This window comes from Rhea pennata, chromosome 17, assembly GCF_028389875.1.
Source record: "Rhea pennata isolate bPtePen1 chromosome 17, bPtePen1.pri, whole genome shotgun sequence".
Classification (NCBI taxonomy): Eukaryota; Metazoa; Chordata; class Aves; order Rheiformes; family Rheidae; genus Rhea; species Rhea pennata.
The window spans coordinates 13253270-13270237 of record NC_084679.1 but is presented as its reverse complement, the minus strand read 5'-3'; the positions used below and the strand labels follow the sequence as shown (position 1 = coordinate 13270237).

Here is a 16968-nt window from a genome sequence, read left to right as displayed (position 1 = left end):
GGTAATGGGAGCATAGGATGGAGAAGTGCTGGAGCGGGGAGAAGCTGGGCGGGGGTGGAATTAAAGCGTCTCCAATTACCGCCCCCCCCCCCCCAAAAAAAAAGTGATTAAAACAGCTGTAGGGGAGGGAGGGGGAAGCAGTTGATGAAATCCCGATAAATCATGGCCCTGCCGCCCTGGGAAAAGCGGCCGAGCCGGCCCGGAGCTGGAGGCGAGGAGGACGAGGAAGGTCGAGGAAACGATCTCTCAGTCGGGGCCGTGGGGTCTGCGCTGGCTGCTCCAAGCCGCCCCCAAACACCGGAGCTCCGAGGAGGGAGAGCCCGAGCCGCCCCGTGTCTGGGGGAGGGGAGGAGCGGCGCCTCCGCGGGGCCCCCGCGCCGGGGCGCGGAGCCGCGCGGAGCCGGGGCCCGGCTGCCGCCGCCGCCGGGCTTTTACCGGGGCTCCGCTCCGCCGGCCGCCGGCTTCGCGCAGGCGATGCACCGCCCGTCCCGCTTCTCTTCCTCTTCCCCCACCCTTTTAAACGGCATCGACCGAGCTTAATTCCGGAGTCATTTCCGCCTCTCCCGAGGTTTCACCCTGCCGCCGGCACCGGCATCGACTTTAGTGCTTTTTTCTTTCTTTTTTTTTTCTTTTATTTTTTTGCATCTCTCCCTCCAAAACGGCGAGCCAGAGCTCGGAGGGAAGGAAATAATAAATTCGTTAAAAATAAGAAAAGAGCGGAAAATCACTCCGTTCTTCGTTTGTATTTCCAGCCGTGATGCTGTTTTGGGTTTCGTTTTGTTTTGCTTTCCCCCCTACACACACACACTCCACACGTCGTTTACAGAAATGCCCGTGGGGAGCAGGGAGTACAGAGCCATCCCGGGCCGGATCCCTGCTCCCTGGCGCGGAGAGCAAAAGAAGCGGGAAGGAAAATAAAACGAGAGACCGGCCTGGGCTGCCCGGCCTCGCCGGGGGCGGAGGGACCTGGCCAGGGAGGCGACGCAGGGCCGAGGCGCAGCGCTGGCCGAGGGCTGCCGCGGACCGGGCTGGCAGCACGGCCTTTTTCTGGGTTTTGCGGCGGCACCACGGGCGGGCGGCGGGGAGGGGGCAGCGGGGCCGCCGCCCCGTCGGGGAGGCCCCCCGGGGGACCCCCGCGTGTCCCTGGCGGGGCTGGCGCCGGGGAAGCGGCGGGAGCCGGGCGGATAACGCTGTGGGTTCGTGTTATCCGGGTGCCCGGCTGTGGCCGGCGGCTGCGGGCCGCGGCGCTGCGCTGCGCTGCGCGGGCGCTGCGCGGCTCTTTGTGTGCGCGGGGGGGGGGGCGCATTGTTTGCGGCGCTGTGAACACACACACATACCTAGAATACTCCATATAATACGGAAATTTCCATGTCCCAGCTGCCTTCCCCTTTTAACCTTGGTATTAATTTAGGACGGATCTTTTTAAATGTCCCCGTAATGCATTCAGACGCTGTTGGAGGTTTATCTTTTTTGTACCGTGGGTTATATTTACACCCAAAACAAAATAATTACACTTTTGTTGGAGAGAGAAAGCTGGTGATTAGGCTGTGGCTCTTTGCAGCAAACCCTTTCTCAGTGGTACACCAGGACAATTTTTCACGGCTGGGTGAAATCAGACGCGGGAGGTAATGAATCCTGTGAGCTATTTAAATTTACAATTTGTAACGCAGTCACTCAGAAACGCCTATGGCCCGGCGAGGAGATGCTTGCTGGGTTTGTTTAATGTTAAAACCTGCACCGTCCCCTTTTTCACCGGGGGGAAGGAGGGGAACGCAGCGAGGGAAAGCCGGCGCGCACCCAAACGCGCCCGGCGCGGAGCGGTGCGGTGCGGAGCGGAGCTGCGCGGAGAGACGCGGAGCGGCCGCTGCCTCCCGCCGCTCCCGGCCAGGGCTGCCGCGGCCGCGACGAGCCGCCCGGCCCGGGCCCGGCTCCGGCTCCGGCTCTCCGGCGGCGGCCGCCGAGTCGCCGCCGCGCACAACCAAAATAGTTTGAAATATCAACAAACTCGTCGGTGGAGCATCCTAACAGATAGATAATTAATTACAAAACACAGGGGGAATATGCAAACCGCATATTACAAATTCTACAGGGCTTAACTGATTGGAAACAGATTATTATCTTGTTTGTCTTTTGTCTGTTTCGCTTATCCCTCTGCCGTCTGTTGTGCTGTAAGTTGATACACTTTATTCTTGAAAGGGGATTTTTTATATAGTAAATTCCATCAACATCTTGTATAAGCGACGCTGTTTCTCCATACATTACCCTGTTAAAACACAATAGGTTTATTAGTTACATATAGGCGGGTATTATGTTGCCTGAATTACCATCTGTTACCATAGGGGAATGTGTCTAATAGGGGTGGGGTGAGGGCTTGTTTGTTTGTATTTTTTTCTCCCTTTCCCGTTGGAAGGGGAAAATATATATATATAGGTATTATTTTACTTTCAAACGAAAGCAGGAGCCTGGAAGGGGGAGGCAGGAGCTCCCGGCCGCCCCTGCCCCGCTGCAGCCGGACGCATTGCGGGGAAGGCCGGGGGGGGTCCCGGCTGCGGGTGCCGGCAGCCGCGGCGGGAGAGCCCGAACCGGTCTCCGCATCACCGGGAAATAACTAGCAGGTGGCACGGCCGGAGGGGCCGCGACAGGGCGGGACACGGGGCCCCTTCTCGGGATGGACCCGCAGACCACATCGGGCCGGGAGGGAGCAAGGCGTGTGCAAGAGCAGGTCAGAGCCGGGAGTGTGCATGCGTGCGTGCAACATCGTTTGTGCGTGCATGTGTGTGTGTGTGTGTAAGGCCGTGCGAGTGGAGGGCGTTTGTGTGTGCAACGTCGTTTGTGCGTGCAGGTGTGTGTACAAGGCCGTGGGAGTGAAGTGCGTGTGTGTGCAAGCAAATGCGTGAAGACCGCTGTCTCTGCGGGCTGCCTCCGTACACACGCACGTTACATACACGGGCACACACCCATCCCTGTTACGTACATTATAGATTATACATATTAATTTTGTTACGGCATGTGATCGGCGCTGACACACGCACCCCCTCCCGTGTGCCCCAGTTCAGCCCCCGTTGCCGCGACCCGCTCTTTCCCCGCGTTGTTCCCTGCCTGGCCACGCAGGAAAAGGTGCCGCGGGAACGACCTCGGGCATGGGGAAGGCAGGGGGCTAATACCAGCCCCGGGGGTGGTACACAGGCCGAGCGGCCCAGGAGTCCGGACCGCCCGCCCCCCGCCCGGGGCGGCCGTTCCAGCCGGGACCCCGGCGCAGCCCGCTCGGTCTCTCTCTGTGCCCAGCGCGGAGCCTCCGCGGCTGGGCACGGGGCAGCGCTAGGCCGTGGAAAATCCTTCATTTTCCCAGCGCCCCGACGGTCTCTGGCTTTGGACGGCACCAGCACGGCGGGGCGGCCCGGGAGCGCCGGCGGCGGCGGCTGCCGAGAGCGGCGACCCGCGCCCGGCTCTGCAGCAGCTCCACTCGCCTGAACGTCCCCGCGTGTCTCGGTGGCGATCGCAAGCGCGTGTGCAAGGGGGGGGGCTCCACCCGCGCCGCCCGGCGAGCCTCGAAGGGCCCTCCAGAAGGCCACGCAGGGCCCCGGGGCTCGGGCGGCGGCGAGGGCACCGAGGTGCCACCGCGCCGTGCGCGCCCCGCGGCTCGGCCCGCCGGGCAGCGCGGGGAGAGAGCAGCCGCGTTTGTACATGTATATTTATATTTATAAATATAAATACATACGTGTGCGTGTGTGTATTTATATGTGTGTGTGTATCTATTTGTATGTACGTGTATATGTATTTATGTGTGTGTACATGTATGTATACACGCATATATACATACCTATATATATACAGAGAGAGAGAGGTGTGTCTATACACACGCATCTCCCTAAACACATCGCTCGGTACACGTTTACGCCGGGCTGTTTTTCCCCTCAGTCCTGTGCAATCAGAAATTCCTGGCAGCCGCCCGCAGCGGCCCCGGCGCCCCGAGGAGCCCTTCCCGCTCGCCCTGCCCCAGCTGCAGTGTTTCCCCGGCCCCGTGTCAAATCCTGCGCCGAGACCCCCCCGTTTGCCCGCACCGCCCCAGTCCGCCTCGGCGGCCCCGAGCGGGTCGCGAACGCGCGTGGCGGCGCCGTGTCCCGGCCGCTGCGGGGGCCGTGCACCGGGCGGGGCTGAGCCCCCGGCCCCGCCGCCCCGCACCGCGGCCTCCGGCTCCAAAAGAAACCACGGCAGGAAAACGAGCGAACCAACTAACTTAGGCAGAGACCTAGACGTGGCGTGGACACTGGCGTGAGCCAGGTCGGAAATCGGGTAACGGTTTCTTTTTCTTTCTGCTCCTTTTTCCCTCTTTCATTCTTTCTTTCTTTCTGTCTGCCTTTCTGGCTTTCTTTTTGTCTTTCCGTATTTCTTTCTATTTTTTCTTTTTTCTTTTGTTCGTTCTTTCTTTCTCTCTCCCTCTTTTCCTGTTTTCTTTTCTTTCTTTATCACTTTCTATTCTGTTCTTTTCCATTATTCTTTCTTTTCAATTATTTCGTTCATTCCTTCTTTCTTTTTTTCCCCTTTTCATTCTGTCTTTTTTCCTTCCTTCATTTTTTTTCTCTCATGCTCGTTTTCTCTATCTTCCTATTTTCTCATTTTCTTTCGTTTTATTTATTTCTTTTCGGTTTTGCTTTTTTGCTTTCTTTCACTGCTCCTTTCTTCCTTCCTTTCTTTCCTTCTCTTCTTTCTTTTTTTCATTCTTTTGATTTTCTGTTTCTTTCTCTCCCTTGAGCTTTTTTCCCACTTTTTCTTTTATTCCTTTCACTTTTCTTTTCTTTTTCTTCTCGCTCTCTTTTTCTATTGTTATGTCTTTCCTTTTCTCTCTTTATTTTCCTTCTATCTGTCTCCATCTGCTTTTCTGTGTTCCTCTCTTGTACCCTCTCTCCTTCCCCAACCCTCTCTATGAAAACCCGCACAGAACATCCATCGCGCTAGTTCCGCGGCGATGCTCGCGCACCGGCGCCGTTTCCGCGGCTCGGCGTGGAGCCGGCAGCGGCGGCCAGGTGGGCGCGGGGCCGAGCGCGGCCCGATCCGCGGCGGCGGGACGCTCCGGAGCGAGAAAAATAAATATATATATACACATATATATATACACACGCGCATATATATATTATGTATATATATTTTATATATATATATATATACACACACACAAACACGGCGGCCGTGGGGCGTTCGGGAGGAGGAAGGTCGGCCTTCACCTGTGCTGCCACCTTCCTCCTCCTCTCCTGCACGGCCCGGCCCGGCGGGCGCCCCTGCGCTCCGCTCCCCTCCGCATGGAGCCGCGCAGAAAAACCCGTGAGTTACCGGCCTGACTCCCCGCAGCGACTCAGCGCTCAGCGAGCACCAGCGCCCGCCCCGTCGTGGCGCACCGGGAGCCCCGGTCGGCTCGGCCGCTGCCGGCTCCCCCCGGCCCGCGGCCCCGGCCTCGCTTCGCCCCGTGCCAGAGAGGAGCCGGGCCTGCCCCGTGCCCCAGCATCGCCCCTCCTGCAACCAGAACGAGGGGTTACCCCACGCACGCCTTCCCCTGCGCGCACAACGAGCAGGTTATTAACAGCTCCGCGGCACCTGAAATTAAAGAGAAAAATAATGTACAAGTGCACAAGAGCCCCGCACCTCTCCGTCCGCCGGGCTGGCTCCCTCTCCCCCTTTCTTTCTCCCTTTCTCCTTTTCTTTTTCGTTTTCCAGGGTAGCCGAGCCGCTCTTCCCATTCTCCCGCTCTGTTCCCCTCTTTATTCTCGTGTTGACTCAGGTTTTACGGATGTTGCCAGTGACTTACTTAATGCAGAGCGTAAAGAGGAAAAAGAAGAAAAAGAAGAAAAAGAAAAGCGATGTGATTTCCCCCCTCGCTAAAAGTCTGTATAACAAAGGCCAGCGAGCTCGCTGGGGGGTCAAATACCTTGGTGCGGCGAAGTCCCAGAGATAACTTTTCATCCCAAGACACTATGCGAAGGAGCCGTCCCCCAAAGAGCACCCCCTCCTCATTAGGTGAGCGGCCCCGGCCCCCCTCCCCCGCCCTGCCCCCCCCCAAATCCCTTTCCTCCTCCCACCCCGCTTTTCAGCTTGTTGTTTTTACTCTTGATCCCTGCGGATCCCCAGACAAAAGAGCCCCAATTGCCACCTCTCCCGCTTATGCAAAGAGGCCAGGTGATGGCTTCCCCCAGACACGCTCGCTGCCCGGGACCCCCCAAAATCAGCCCTGGGCATCCTTCCCCCCACCCCCCGCCACCATCACCCCCCTCAGGGATTAAGGGAGAAAAAAAATAAAAGAAAAAGAGAGAAAAAAACTTCCATGACACCCCCCCCAAGACCCCAAATAAAGGTAAATACTCACTTCGCCACCGCACAAGGTAAAACCTACTACTCAACAATAGAGATGCCTTGTTTTTTTCCCTCTGTGCCAAGCACAAGGCTGGAGCCAATTTAGATATGCTATAAATTAAGAGGTTGCCATGGCCACGGCCTTCCCATTGGCCGCGGACCGCGCTACGCTCCGCGCCACGTCACCAAATCTGAATAAGGATGCGCGAATTACTAAGCCGGGAGACAAAGCTGAAGATGGGACCAGCATGAAAGTGGCGGCAAGCGGGCGGCTGCGGAGCACACGGAGGCAGAGGGGGCTGCCGGCTGCTGGGGGGGGCGTTCATGCACCCCTCCCGCGGCGCGCCGCTGCCGCAGAGCCCGCCGACAGCAGCCCCCGCGCCGCCGCGCCTCGGCTGCGCAGCGCCGGGCACTGTCGGCCGCCCCGCTCGGGTGGGTCGGGGCGGGGGGGGGGCGGTTTGGCGGCTCTGGAAGGGGGGGCTATTGGGGGAGATTTTTTTTTTTTTTTTTTTTTTTTTTTTTTTTTTTGCATTATTTTTTCCTCCGCCGAGGCTCCGAAGAGAAGAGAGGCAAGAACTTGACAGCGGCTCCGCTCCGCGCTCTTGAGGGCGCCTGAATTTTTATCATCCTCTCTACATTAAAAAAAAATTTTTTTTTCTAGTTTCGCATTGAAAAATTCCCCCCTTCTCACAGCGATCGCTGTAGCCGCCGTGTGCCGGCGCGGGGGCTGACTTCTCGTTGTGTGTGTCTCCTTCCTCGGCTGAGGTTATGATGGTGCATTGTGCGGGCTGCGAGAGGCCGATTTTGGACAGGTTTCTGCTGAACGTGTTGGACAGGGCATGGCACATTAAATGCGTCCAGTGCTGCGAATGCAAATGCAACCTGACCGAGAAATGCTTCTCCAGGGAAGGCAAACTGTACTGCAAAAATGACTTTTTCAGGTGAGTCCCCTGCGACGGGGGCGAGCCGCCTCCACCCCGCTGAGGCCGCTGAGGCTTCCCGAGAGGCTGCGGAGCCTCACAGCTACCTGCCCGCCCTCCGCTCCGCCCGGCCCCGCTGCTTTGCTGGGAAGGGACCGGAGTTGGGTTCGGCCCCCGGGGGCTGCAGAGCGGCCGGGGCCGGGGAGCGGGGCCGGGGCTCGCCCCTTTCCCCGTTGGTGGCCGCTCTGCCGGGGCTCGCTCTCGGCCCTTGGCGGAGCCTGCCCCATCGCTCCGGCGGGGAACCGGCCCCCGCGGCCGCCTGGACACCAGCGGGGCCGGCAGAGCCCGTGCGCGGCGGCCGAGGCCGACGGCAGCGCTGCGGCCGTTTGCTGCAGTCCGAGGTGGCTTTTTATTTTATTTTTTTTTATTTATTTTTCCGCCTCGTCTCCCCGTGACCTTGCTTCGAAAAGCAGCGCCGAGCCGGGCTGCGCCGGCCGCGGCCCGCCCCGGAGCCGCCGCCCGCCCCGTCGCGGCAGGCCCGAGCGCCGCGGCCCCGCGGAGCCCCCGCGCCGGGGCTGGCAGCGGGGCTCGGCGCCGCGGGGGAGCGATCCCGGCCCCCGGGCGCCTCCAGCCCCGGGGGAGGCACCCACAGCCAGGGCCTCACCGCTCCCCGCGGAAACGCCGCTGCCCCGCGGGCCGGCTCCGTCCGGGGCCTCCCGCGCTCCGCCGCTCCTTAAATGCCCCTAATGACTCCGATAAGGTGCAGATGAGGAAATTAGGGGCCGGGATGAGAGGGAGAAAATGACTTATGACTTCTAATGCTTTCACTACATCAACGTCACGGAGAGCAGCGCAGGCGGCAGAAGTTCAGTCAAGCTGAGGAAGGAAAAGGGGGACCCCTCCGCGCGGCACCCCCAATCTCACCCCGCTCGCAGCCGAGATCCCTTTCTCCCCAGGGACCTGGTAGCAACAGCCCCATCCCTGGGTTGTGGTGTTTGGGGTTTTTGTTTGTTTGTTTGTTTTTTGTTTTTCCGGAGAGATCGTTTTCAGATGATTCAGGTATGCAAGGGGGAAAAAAATAGCAGCGACTAGGGAAAGCGGCTCTGCCTGCTATACAGGGAAGAAAAATTAGAGATACCCAAGGTGGTGTTTTCGACCAGGAAAAATAAACGCCAGGGAGCCCAGGATGGTGCTCGGTGCCCGGAGCCCAACACTCGCCGGGAATGGGGCGATGCTTTCGGCGACCTGAGTTCCCTCCTCCGTCGCCCGTTTTCGCTTTCACAGCACGGCTCTTCCCACACTCGCCTTTCTCTTTATTCATGGCTCTCTCCACAATTAGTCCCTCTTTTCCCCGATATTTTTACGGTGCTGTTTACTCTGTACCAGCGCCGAGGCGAGCTTGCATTTCCCGGCCGGGAGGCACCGCTGCCTCCGTTTAAACGAAATTCTTCACTGCAGACTGCGGAGGGGAAAATCCTTTAAACTTCCTGCTCGTTTCTGGCCCTTCCATTTCGGTGCAGAGCTGACTCCGGCCGCCTGGGCCGGGAGCGGTGCCCGGCGTGTCCCGGCTCCGGGCAGCGCCGGGCTCGCCCCGCGGCGGACCCGCACGTACGAGCTCCCTCTCGCCCAAACCTTCCGCCTCGGCGTTTCCAAGCGGGCTAACCAGGGGAGGAAGGCCGGCCTCGCCCCCTCTTCGTCTCCCCCCTTCCCCCCACCCCCCGGCAGTGAGGGACCGGGGTAGAAACACTCCCCCAAGCTTTCTGCGGTGTTTCCCGAAGCAGCGAAAGATGCTGGAGGATCGGGCCCGGCTGCAGCCCCGGTAGCCGGTGCGGTTTTTTTTTTTTTTTTTTTTTTTTTTTTTGGGGGGGGGGGGGGGCGAGGATCGGGTCGGAGCAGCCAGTCGGGGTCCGGGGGGAGGGGGGGCGCGGCGGCCCGGCTGCAGCCCCCGGCGCGGCTCGGCCCCGCGGGCTGCCGGCGGCCCCTGCTCTCAGCTCTGCGCTTTCTCCCTTCCAGGAGGTTTGGTACCAAATGCGCCGGCTGCTCGCAAGGCATCTCCCCCAGCGACCTCGTCCGAAAGGCCCGGAACAAAGTGTTTCACCTGAACTGTTTCACTTGCATGGTTTGCAACAAGCAGCTCTCCACGGGCGAGGAACTTTATATCATAGACGAAAACAAATTTGTTTGCAAAGAGGACTATTTGAATTCTCCCAGTTTGAAGGAAGGCAGCCTCAACTCAGGTACGCAGCGGGGCGGCGGCAGCCGCGGAGCAGGAGGCTGCGGCGGCAGAGCGCGGAGCCCCCCCGGGCCGGGCCGGGCCGGGCTGAGCCGCGCCGAGCCGGGCCGCAGCCGGGGGAGGCAGCGGGGCTGTGCGGGGCCTGGCGTGGGGGGGGGGGAGGTTGAAGCGGGCCGCAGAGGCGGGGACACGCGTGGGGCAAGGGGCGGCAGAGGCAGAGGTGGGTCCCGGCAGCAGCGCTCCCCCCGGCTCCCCACCCGCCCCCCGCACGCCGGCGGCGGGGGGCCCGGCGCAGCCCCCCGGCCCGGCAGCGCTCCCCGCGAGCGCGCCCTGTCCCCCGCGCCGCGGGCCTGATCCTCCGCCTCCTTTCACCCGGAGGCAAAGCTCCCATCCGACTTCCTTGGAAGCTGTCTCTGCGTCAGGACAGCAGGATCAGGCCCACTCCTGCTGTCCCAGCAATGCCAGTCGCCTGCGCTCACCCCCTTCCATGGGCTCTCTCTCCGTCCAGCACCCGGGGCCGGATCCTGCCACGCGAGTCAGTGGGGCCGCTGCTGTGAGCGAGGCGAGTAGAGCTTGGCCTGGGGGGGTGCTGGCACCAGGGTCCCTTCGGGGGGCAGCTGGGGAGGGGGGCCCAAGCCAGGCTCGAGGCAGTGACTGGACACCCCTGAACCCCAAGAGTGACTGGCTGCATTTGTCCCAGCGGCGGATCTTGGTTCCCGGCATGAAAGGCGCAGGGTGGGGAGAGGGGAAGCGCTGGGGCCTACACTGGGGGGGGGGACACACTCGCCCCCTCCCCATCTCCCCTCCAGCTGGTCGCGGAGCCCCTCCGCACACCCAGCAGGCGGGGGCAGTGCTGGGTTGCTCCTTCAGATGCAGACGCCGGGGGCCGGATCAGGCCACTCAGCTTGCTGGAGCAGGCAGCAGTTGCCTGCGGCTCTGCGTGCTGCTGGGGGTGGGCGGTGCTGTAGGGGTAACTGGGGCACAGAGGCGATCTGCACCCCCTTGCTTCTCTCCAGCACCCCTCCCCCTTTCCTGGAAAGCAGCCAGGCTCGCAGGGGTGACAGTGGGAAAAGGGAGGGTGGGGGGGGTGGGCTGATCTCTCTCCTAAGTCATCCACCCCCTCCTTTCCTTTCTGGGTCTCCTTTACAGTGTCCTCATGTACAGACAGGAGTTTATCCCCGGATCTCCAGGACCCCATGCAAGACGACACCAAGGAGACGGACAACTCGACCTCCTCGGACAAAGAGACCACCAACAACGAGAATGAGGAGCAGAACTCGGGCACCAAGCGGAGGGGGCCCCGTACCACCATTAAAGCCAAGCAACTGGAGACCCTCAAAGCTGCCTTCGCAGCTACCCCCAAGCCCACCAGGCACATCCGGGAGCAGCTGGCCCAGGAGACTGGGCTCAACATGAGAGTCATCCAGGTATAGGGGCAATAACCCCATCCTCACCCCCCGATCCCAAGGCCAGCTGCCCCACCACAGCTTTCTCAGTCAGTGTGTATCCTCTGAGGCTCAAACCCAATTTCTAGCTCTCCCAGCATGATGTCATGGGGCTGGCCCAGCGGCATTGCTCCCCTGACTTGCTGGAAGCTGTGAGGTTCCCATGACGTCAGAGCTGTAGGAGGAGAGGGGCAATTCCCTCTACTGAAGCAGAGAAAGGGAAGGGACCCAACCTGCGGAGGGAAGGCAAAGCGGGTGCTAATGGGACCCCAGACTGTGACTACACCCCCCAGGCCCAGCTGCCGGAGGGAATGGAGTTGTGACCTTGAGGCCAGTCCTGCCAGCTTCAGCCCACAAAGGGGGGAAATGGGGACAGGTGACCAGCAGGGGTTGAGTAAACCCCAGCCATTTCCCTCCACCTATTGGCCACTTTCTCCCCAGGGCCCATCCTGCACCTCCTGGTGGGTTAACAGAGATACCCAGCATGTGTGGCTGGGAAGAGCAGAATGGGACATAGGAAGTTGGTCTCACTTTTTTGCTTTAGTGCACGGACTCCTTGGACATGAAGATCAGCTCCAAAATGCGTGCCACTTGGACTCTTTTCAGGCTAGAAGATCCACTAGTCCCTAGCCAAGTTAATGGCTTAGACTCAGTGTAGCTTCACCATGAGTAGAGCGGGAACCCCAGTACCTACGTATCTTGCTAGGCCCAAGGACTCCACGTCCATACCCAACAGGAGAAGGCTTGTAGCCAGACCCCCTTCCTGCCTGCAGCTCTTCACCAGAGCTTGACATCTCTCCTCTCCAGCCTGCTCAGCCCAGAAGAGCCGTAGGCATACCTGGGAGAGGGGTGCTCGGCCCTTCGAAGCGAGGAGAAGCCATTCCACTCCCCGTGCAGCCCTGCAACCTCCTACCACGCTGCCCCCATGCAGAAATCCCTGCAGAAACGTGCAGCGTGAACGGAGGAGGACTCTCCGGCTCTGCTGCTAGTGGAGCTGCAAGAGCCCCCACACCTGGCAGAGGGGAACAGAAGCCCCTGGAGCAACGTCTGGGCTCCCGAGAAGTGCTGGTTCCCCCAGAGCTACCCCTCCCCCGGGGAGCATTTGTGCATGTGCGTGGAGGGGGACGTGTAATCCGGACACCATCACCAGGCCTGGGGGGAAAAAAAAATACCGTGTGCTGAGGCTACGCGGCCTGGATGAGGGAACACCCCGTAAAAAGATGGCCCAGGCTTTCCCTTCCCCTTTACCTTCATCCCTCCTAGGCCAGCTTTTCTTTTAGCACCCTCCCCATCCTGGCTGGCGCTCGGCTCCCTGCGTTCTGCCTATTTCTATCACAAACCGAACGGACGGAGTTCTTCCTTCTTTCCTCCCTTGGGAGGGGAAATTCATCTTCCCTTATCTGCTCGTTGTCCTCCTCCTCTGCCCCTTCTCCCCCTGCGGGGGCAGGCAGGGCTGCGGAGGGATGCTGGCACTTGGAAAGGTCTCTTTACTTAGCCCCCCGCCCCGGGGCCCATTTCCAGGATATTGGAATTTCAGTAAAAACCCTCCAAGGTGGAAAACCTCTCCCCTTCCCAGAAGGTCCCAAGAACTTCTCCCGACACTTCCTGGTCTCTCCTACAGCATCGCAGGCCAAACGTCAGCGGGTTCCTCGGCCAGGCTGGCGGGGGCCCCTACCAGCCCGTCCCTTGGTCTTCCTCTCCGTCCCTCCCGCAGCACCGGGGTGCCCGAGTGCCGGACCCCCCCCACACACACCTCCCCGGGCGGGCGCTGACGGCCGGCTCTGCCCACAGGTCTGGTTCCAGAACCGCAGGTCCAAGGAGCGGCGGATGAAGCAGCTGAGCGCCCTGGGCGCCCGCCGGCACGCCTTCTTCCGCAGCCCGCGGCGGATGCGCCCCTTGGGCGGCCGCCTTGATGAGTCCGAGATGCTCGGCTCGACGCCCTACACGTACTACGGAGGTGAGGCGCCGCCCGCGCGCACCCCTTCCCTCCCCGGATGGTCCTCCTTTCCTTTTCTCTCTCTCCTTTCCCCTTGCTCCTCCTTCCCGTTTTCTCCCCGTCCTCGGGCTTTGCCGGCCCCGTCTCTGCTCGGAGCCGCTGCAGCCCGTGTCAGCGGCTCCCGGCAGGCTCTGGGCTGGGTTAACTGCCCGCACACACGCGCACACTCATTTCTGATCGTGCACACGCAACCATCTGTGCGTGCAGCCCTTCCGTACCCCCCCACCCCGCACGTGCACACACGTGGAGGCAGCTCTGCCTGCTTAAATCTGTGCGCACGCATGCACGCACGTCGCTGCGCACGGCCGTGGAGCGTCGTGGGCACACATAGATGTCTGTGCGTACACACACACACGTGTGCACACATATCCAGGCGCATGCACACGCACCTCCACACACACCCTGCCGTATGTGCATGTCCTTGCCCACACACTCATATCCGTGCACACAGACACGCTCGCACACCACCACAAGCACGCACACCCGTGCCTACGCACGCTCCTCCAGGCACGCAGCCTGCCGTACGCACACGTCTGCGCTCATGCACACACTGTCACATCCATGCGTGTAAATACCCTACTGTATGCGTGCACGTGTCCCTGCACACACACACACACTCACCTCTGTGCATGTGTATGTGCATACACACACACACACACACACACACATGCAGCGCCGGCGCCAGCTGCTGCCAGAGCCCGGGAGGACCAAGTGGCGGCCGTAGCCTTTTGTTCCCCCTCCAGCCGCTCACCGCCAGCCCCCCGCGCCGGCACGGCCCCTGCCGCGGAGCCGGCCCGCGTCCCCCGCCAGCCCCGGGCAGCCGGGCCGGAGCAGCCCCAGCTGGGGCGATTACCCGCCTCACGGCCCACGGGGCCCGCGGAGGTGCCCGGCTTTGGGGGAAAGCCCTCTCGCCGCCTCTGTCCCCCAGCTCCTTTCGGAGCATGCTGCTGTTTTCCAAGCCCCTGGTACCGCCCCGCACACCTCTGCTTTCCTCAGCCAGCCCAAGGCACCTCCCTTCCAGCTCCCTTTTACCCTGCTGAATCCCCCCCCCCCACACACACACACACAGGGCCCCGGAGGGGAGGGTGCCGGCGCTTTGCGCCCCCTCTTTACGGGGAGCAGTGGGGTTTTGGAGGGGGGTTGCCCTGGCCTCCGCAACGCGGCCGGGACGTCTCGGGGAGAAGAGCCCTGGGCGGAGGGGTGGCAAGGGGCCTCGAGGGACCGGCTCCAACCTCTTCTCCCCCCCCCTCCCTCCGCCGCCTCCCGCAGATTACCAAGGTGACTACTACGGGCCGGGAGGCAATTATGACTTTTTCCCCCACGGGCCGCCCTCCCAAGCCCAGTCCCCGGCCGACTCCAGCTACCTTCAGAACTCAGGACCCGGCTCCACGCCCCTGGGACCCTTGGAGCCCCCCCTAAGCGGACACCACTCCTCAGAAAACCAAAGGTACACGGATATGATCTCGCACCCCGACACCCCCAGCCCCGAGCCGGGCATGACCGGCTCGCTGCACCCCATCCCGGGGGAGGTCTTCAGCGGGGGGCCCAGCCCGCCCTTCTCCATGTCCAGCAATAGCGGCTACAGCGGGGCCCTCTCGCACCCCGGCCAGGAGCTCAGCGAGGCGGCGGTGTGGTAGGCCCGGGCGCGCGTGTGCGTGCGCGTGCGTGCACGTGTGTACGAGGGGAGGGGAGGGGGAAAACACACCCGGATTCCTTTGGGCCCACGCATCCCCTCCGGACCGAGGCACGGGGTCGCTGGATGAAGACCCTCCGACACCGCAGCCGCCCTCCGTCGCCAACCGATGCCAAAACGCTCCTCGCGCCCGCCCCGTCGGTTCAGACCCCCCCCCCTCCTCCCCCAGCAACCGGGACGCTGGGGGTTGTCCTCGGTGCCCCCCTCGCTACCTCCCCCTCCCACTACCTTCTCCCGACACGTGTGGCCGGGCACCGGGGTGGGGGGGGGGGCAACGAAACGTGCCAAGCCCCGAAGAAGACCTCTGCCGGCACCAGGACCACCGTCTCTCGAACCAAAGCTGAACTCTCCCAGGCACAGGTCGCCCCCGACGCCGGTGGTGACAGCGCCCCGCGGCTTGGGGCTGCTTGGGGGGGGGGGGGCTGGTGTGTGTCTATGGGGCAGAGGCCCCCTCCCCCCACTAATTCCCGTACTTTTTAATTATCCTCTTCCTTGGCCTCGGTTCATCCCGGATCGCGTCCCCACTGAGGGAGGAGGTGGGAACGGGGATTACAGGAATAAAAAGCAGCCCCCCCCCCCGACCCCAACCCCGCCGCCGCCTCCCGCGCCCCCGTTCCCGTCGTTCCCGTTTTACTCCCAAGGAGAAGGCGGCTTTGGACCCGTTGCTCGGGGATGGAAGGGGAGAGGTGTTGGGGGGGGGGACACACCGGGGGGTGGGGGGGGTCATGGGGGGGAGGCCGCCCCCTAGCGGAGCGCTGCGGCTCCGCGCCCGGCGCTGCCGAGTGACGCGCCGAGATTTGGTTCTTCCCACGCGGCAGAAGCGGCCCGATCCCCCCCCCCCCCCGCCCCCCCCCAAATCTCCCCCCCCCCCCCCCGGCAGCGCCGCACGGCCAAACGAACCGGGAAAAAACATAAAACAACCCCGCAACGGCCGAGCCTCGACCGTCTCCAGCAACCGCCGAGTCCAACCCAAGTGGTTCCCGGAGGCTCTGCGAATTTAAGGATGTATTATAGTTTTTGCTTCTAGTTTCTTTATTTTGTATAAAGGAGAAACAAATAAAGTATGTTTTTGTGTTTACTGATTATTTATTGTACTTTAGTCATCGGAGGCTCCGAATTTTTCTATTTTGAAGGTGGGGGGGTGGCACTTGGGAGAGGGGCAAGAAGATAAAGAAAAAAAAAAGAACGAGAAAAAAACATAAAAAGAAGAAAAAAAGTTGTTTTCTGAAAGCGTTGTGGGTTTCCTGTCCCCGCTGCCTCTTGCAGAGGCTGTTAGTGTGAATGGCTCTTGTTGTTCAATGTGAATAAAAAAACCTTTTAGTTACCTACTGTTCAGTCACCTGGTCCCTTTTATTATTATTTTTTTTTAAGACAAAAAAAAAAAAACATGGAGACCCTGGGTTTGCTGCGCTGAGCTGCCTGCTCCCAGCACTCTGCTCCTGGAGAATCCTGCCCCCGCTGCCCCACAGCACACCCTATATTTGTGCACGGGGGGGGGGTCTTACATATATATACATATATATATATATATACATATATATATATACAACGTACCTGTTGAGCACGGTGATTTAAGCAGCAGCCGCCCTCCCCACCGCCGCCCCCGCGATGGAGTGCGCTTGCCTTGGCTGAGCCCCATCAGTCCCATCTTAGGTCCTTGCCCTCCCCAGGGTGCTGGGCCCAAACTCAGCCCGTTTCATTTATCCTCGCTGCTAAACGAGGCCACTGCTGGTGGGCACCAGGCTGTCGGCAAACCCCAGTGTGGCCGGTGCCCCCCCCCCGACTGCGGGAGGGGGGGTCAAGCACATCCTTTGGGGGGGGAGCATGGTAGTGCGGCCAGGGGGTCCGGCCCAGCCCCATGGTGCCCTGGCATCCTGCCCCACTTCACATCGCCACCCCCTCACTTAACATCCCCCCCCCACCTTGCCCCAGACCGCCTCACCACAAAGCACAGCCACCCCCACCAACCCCCCCCCCCCCCGGTGGATGTAGGGGACAGCAGGAGCCGGCCCAGCACCAGCCAGGATTTGCACCACGAATCCTGGGCTGCCCCAGCTTGCCGGGAACCCAGACCCTTCTCACACCTGGTCCTATCTGGGGGGCTAAAAATGTTGGCTTGGTCTGGGGGGAAGGTCCATGGTCTGGAAGGTCCATGGTCTGGGGTGGGGGGGGAAGGTCCATGGTCTGGGGGGGGGGGGAAGGTCCATGGTCTGGAAGGTCCATGGTCTGGGGTGGGGGGGGGAAGGTCCATGGTCTGGGGGGGGGGGGAAGGTCCATGGTCTGGAAGGTCCATGGTCTGGGGGAAGGTCCATCTGGTGCTACAGAGGGTTGCTCCTAGG

At 61.4% G+C, this 16968-nt stretch overlaps 1 protein-coding gene across 1 annotated transcript; it reads left to right on the top strand.

The window, feature by feature from the left end:
• The first annotated feature begins 7110 nt into the window (after positions 1 to 7110).
• LHX5 (LIM homeobox 5) lies at positions 7111 to 14573 on the top strand. Its single transcript, XM_062590090.1, has 5 exons — positions 7111 to 7283; positions 9276 to 9499; positions 10645 to 10922; positions 12732 to 12897; positions 14206 to 14573. The coding sequence occupies exons 1-5, from the start codon at positions 7111 to 7113 to the stop codon at positions 14571 to 14573; spliced, it is 1209 nt and encodes a 402-aa protein (XP_062446074.1).
• Positions 14574 to 16968: the final 2395 nt, after the last annotated feature.

Excerpts from the sequence above, each read along its gene's own strand:
- LHX5 (XM_062590090.1), top strand. The coding sequence starts at position 7,111 with ATGATGGTGCATTGTGCGGGCTGCGAGAGGCCGATTTTGGACAGGTTT. Across the intron at positions 9,500-10,644 it reads GGAAGGCAGCCTCAACTCAG|TGTCCTCATGTACAGACAGG; the intron begins GTACGCAGCGGG and ends TCTCCTTTACAG. Across the intron at positions 12,898-14,205 it reads GCCCTACACGTACTACGGAG|ATTACCAAGGTGACTACTAC; the intron begins GTGAGGCGCCGC and ends CGCCTCCCGCAG.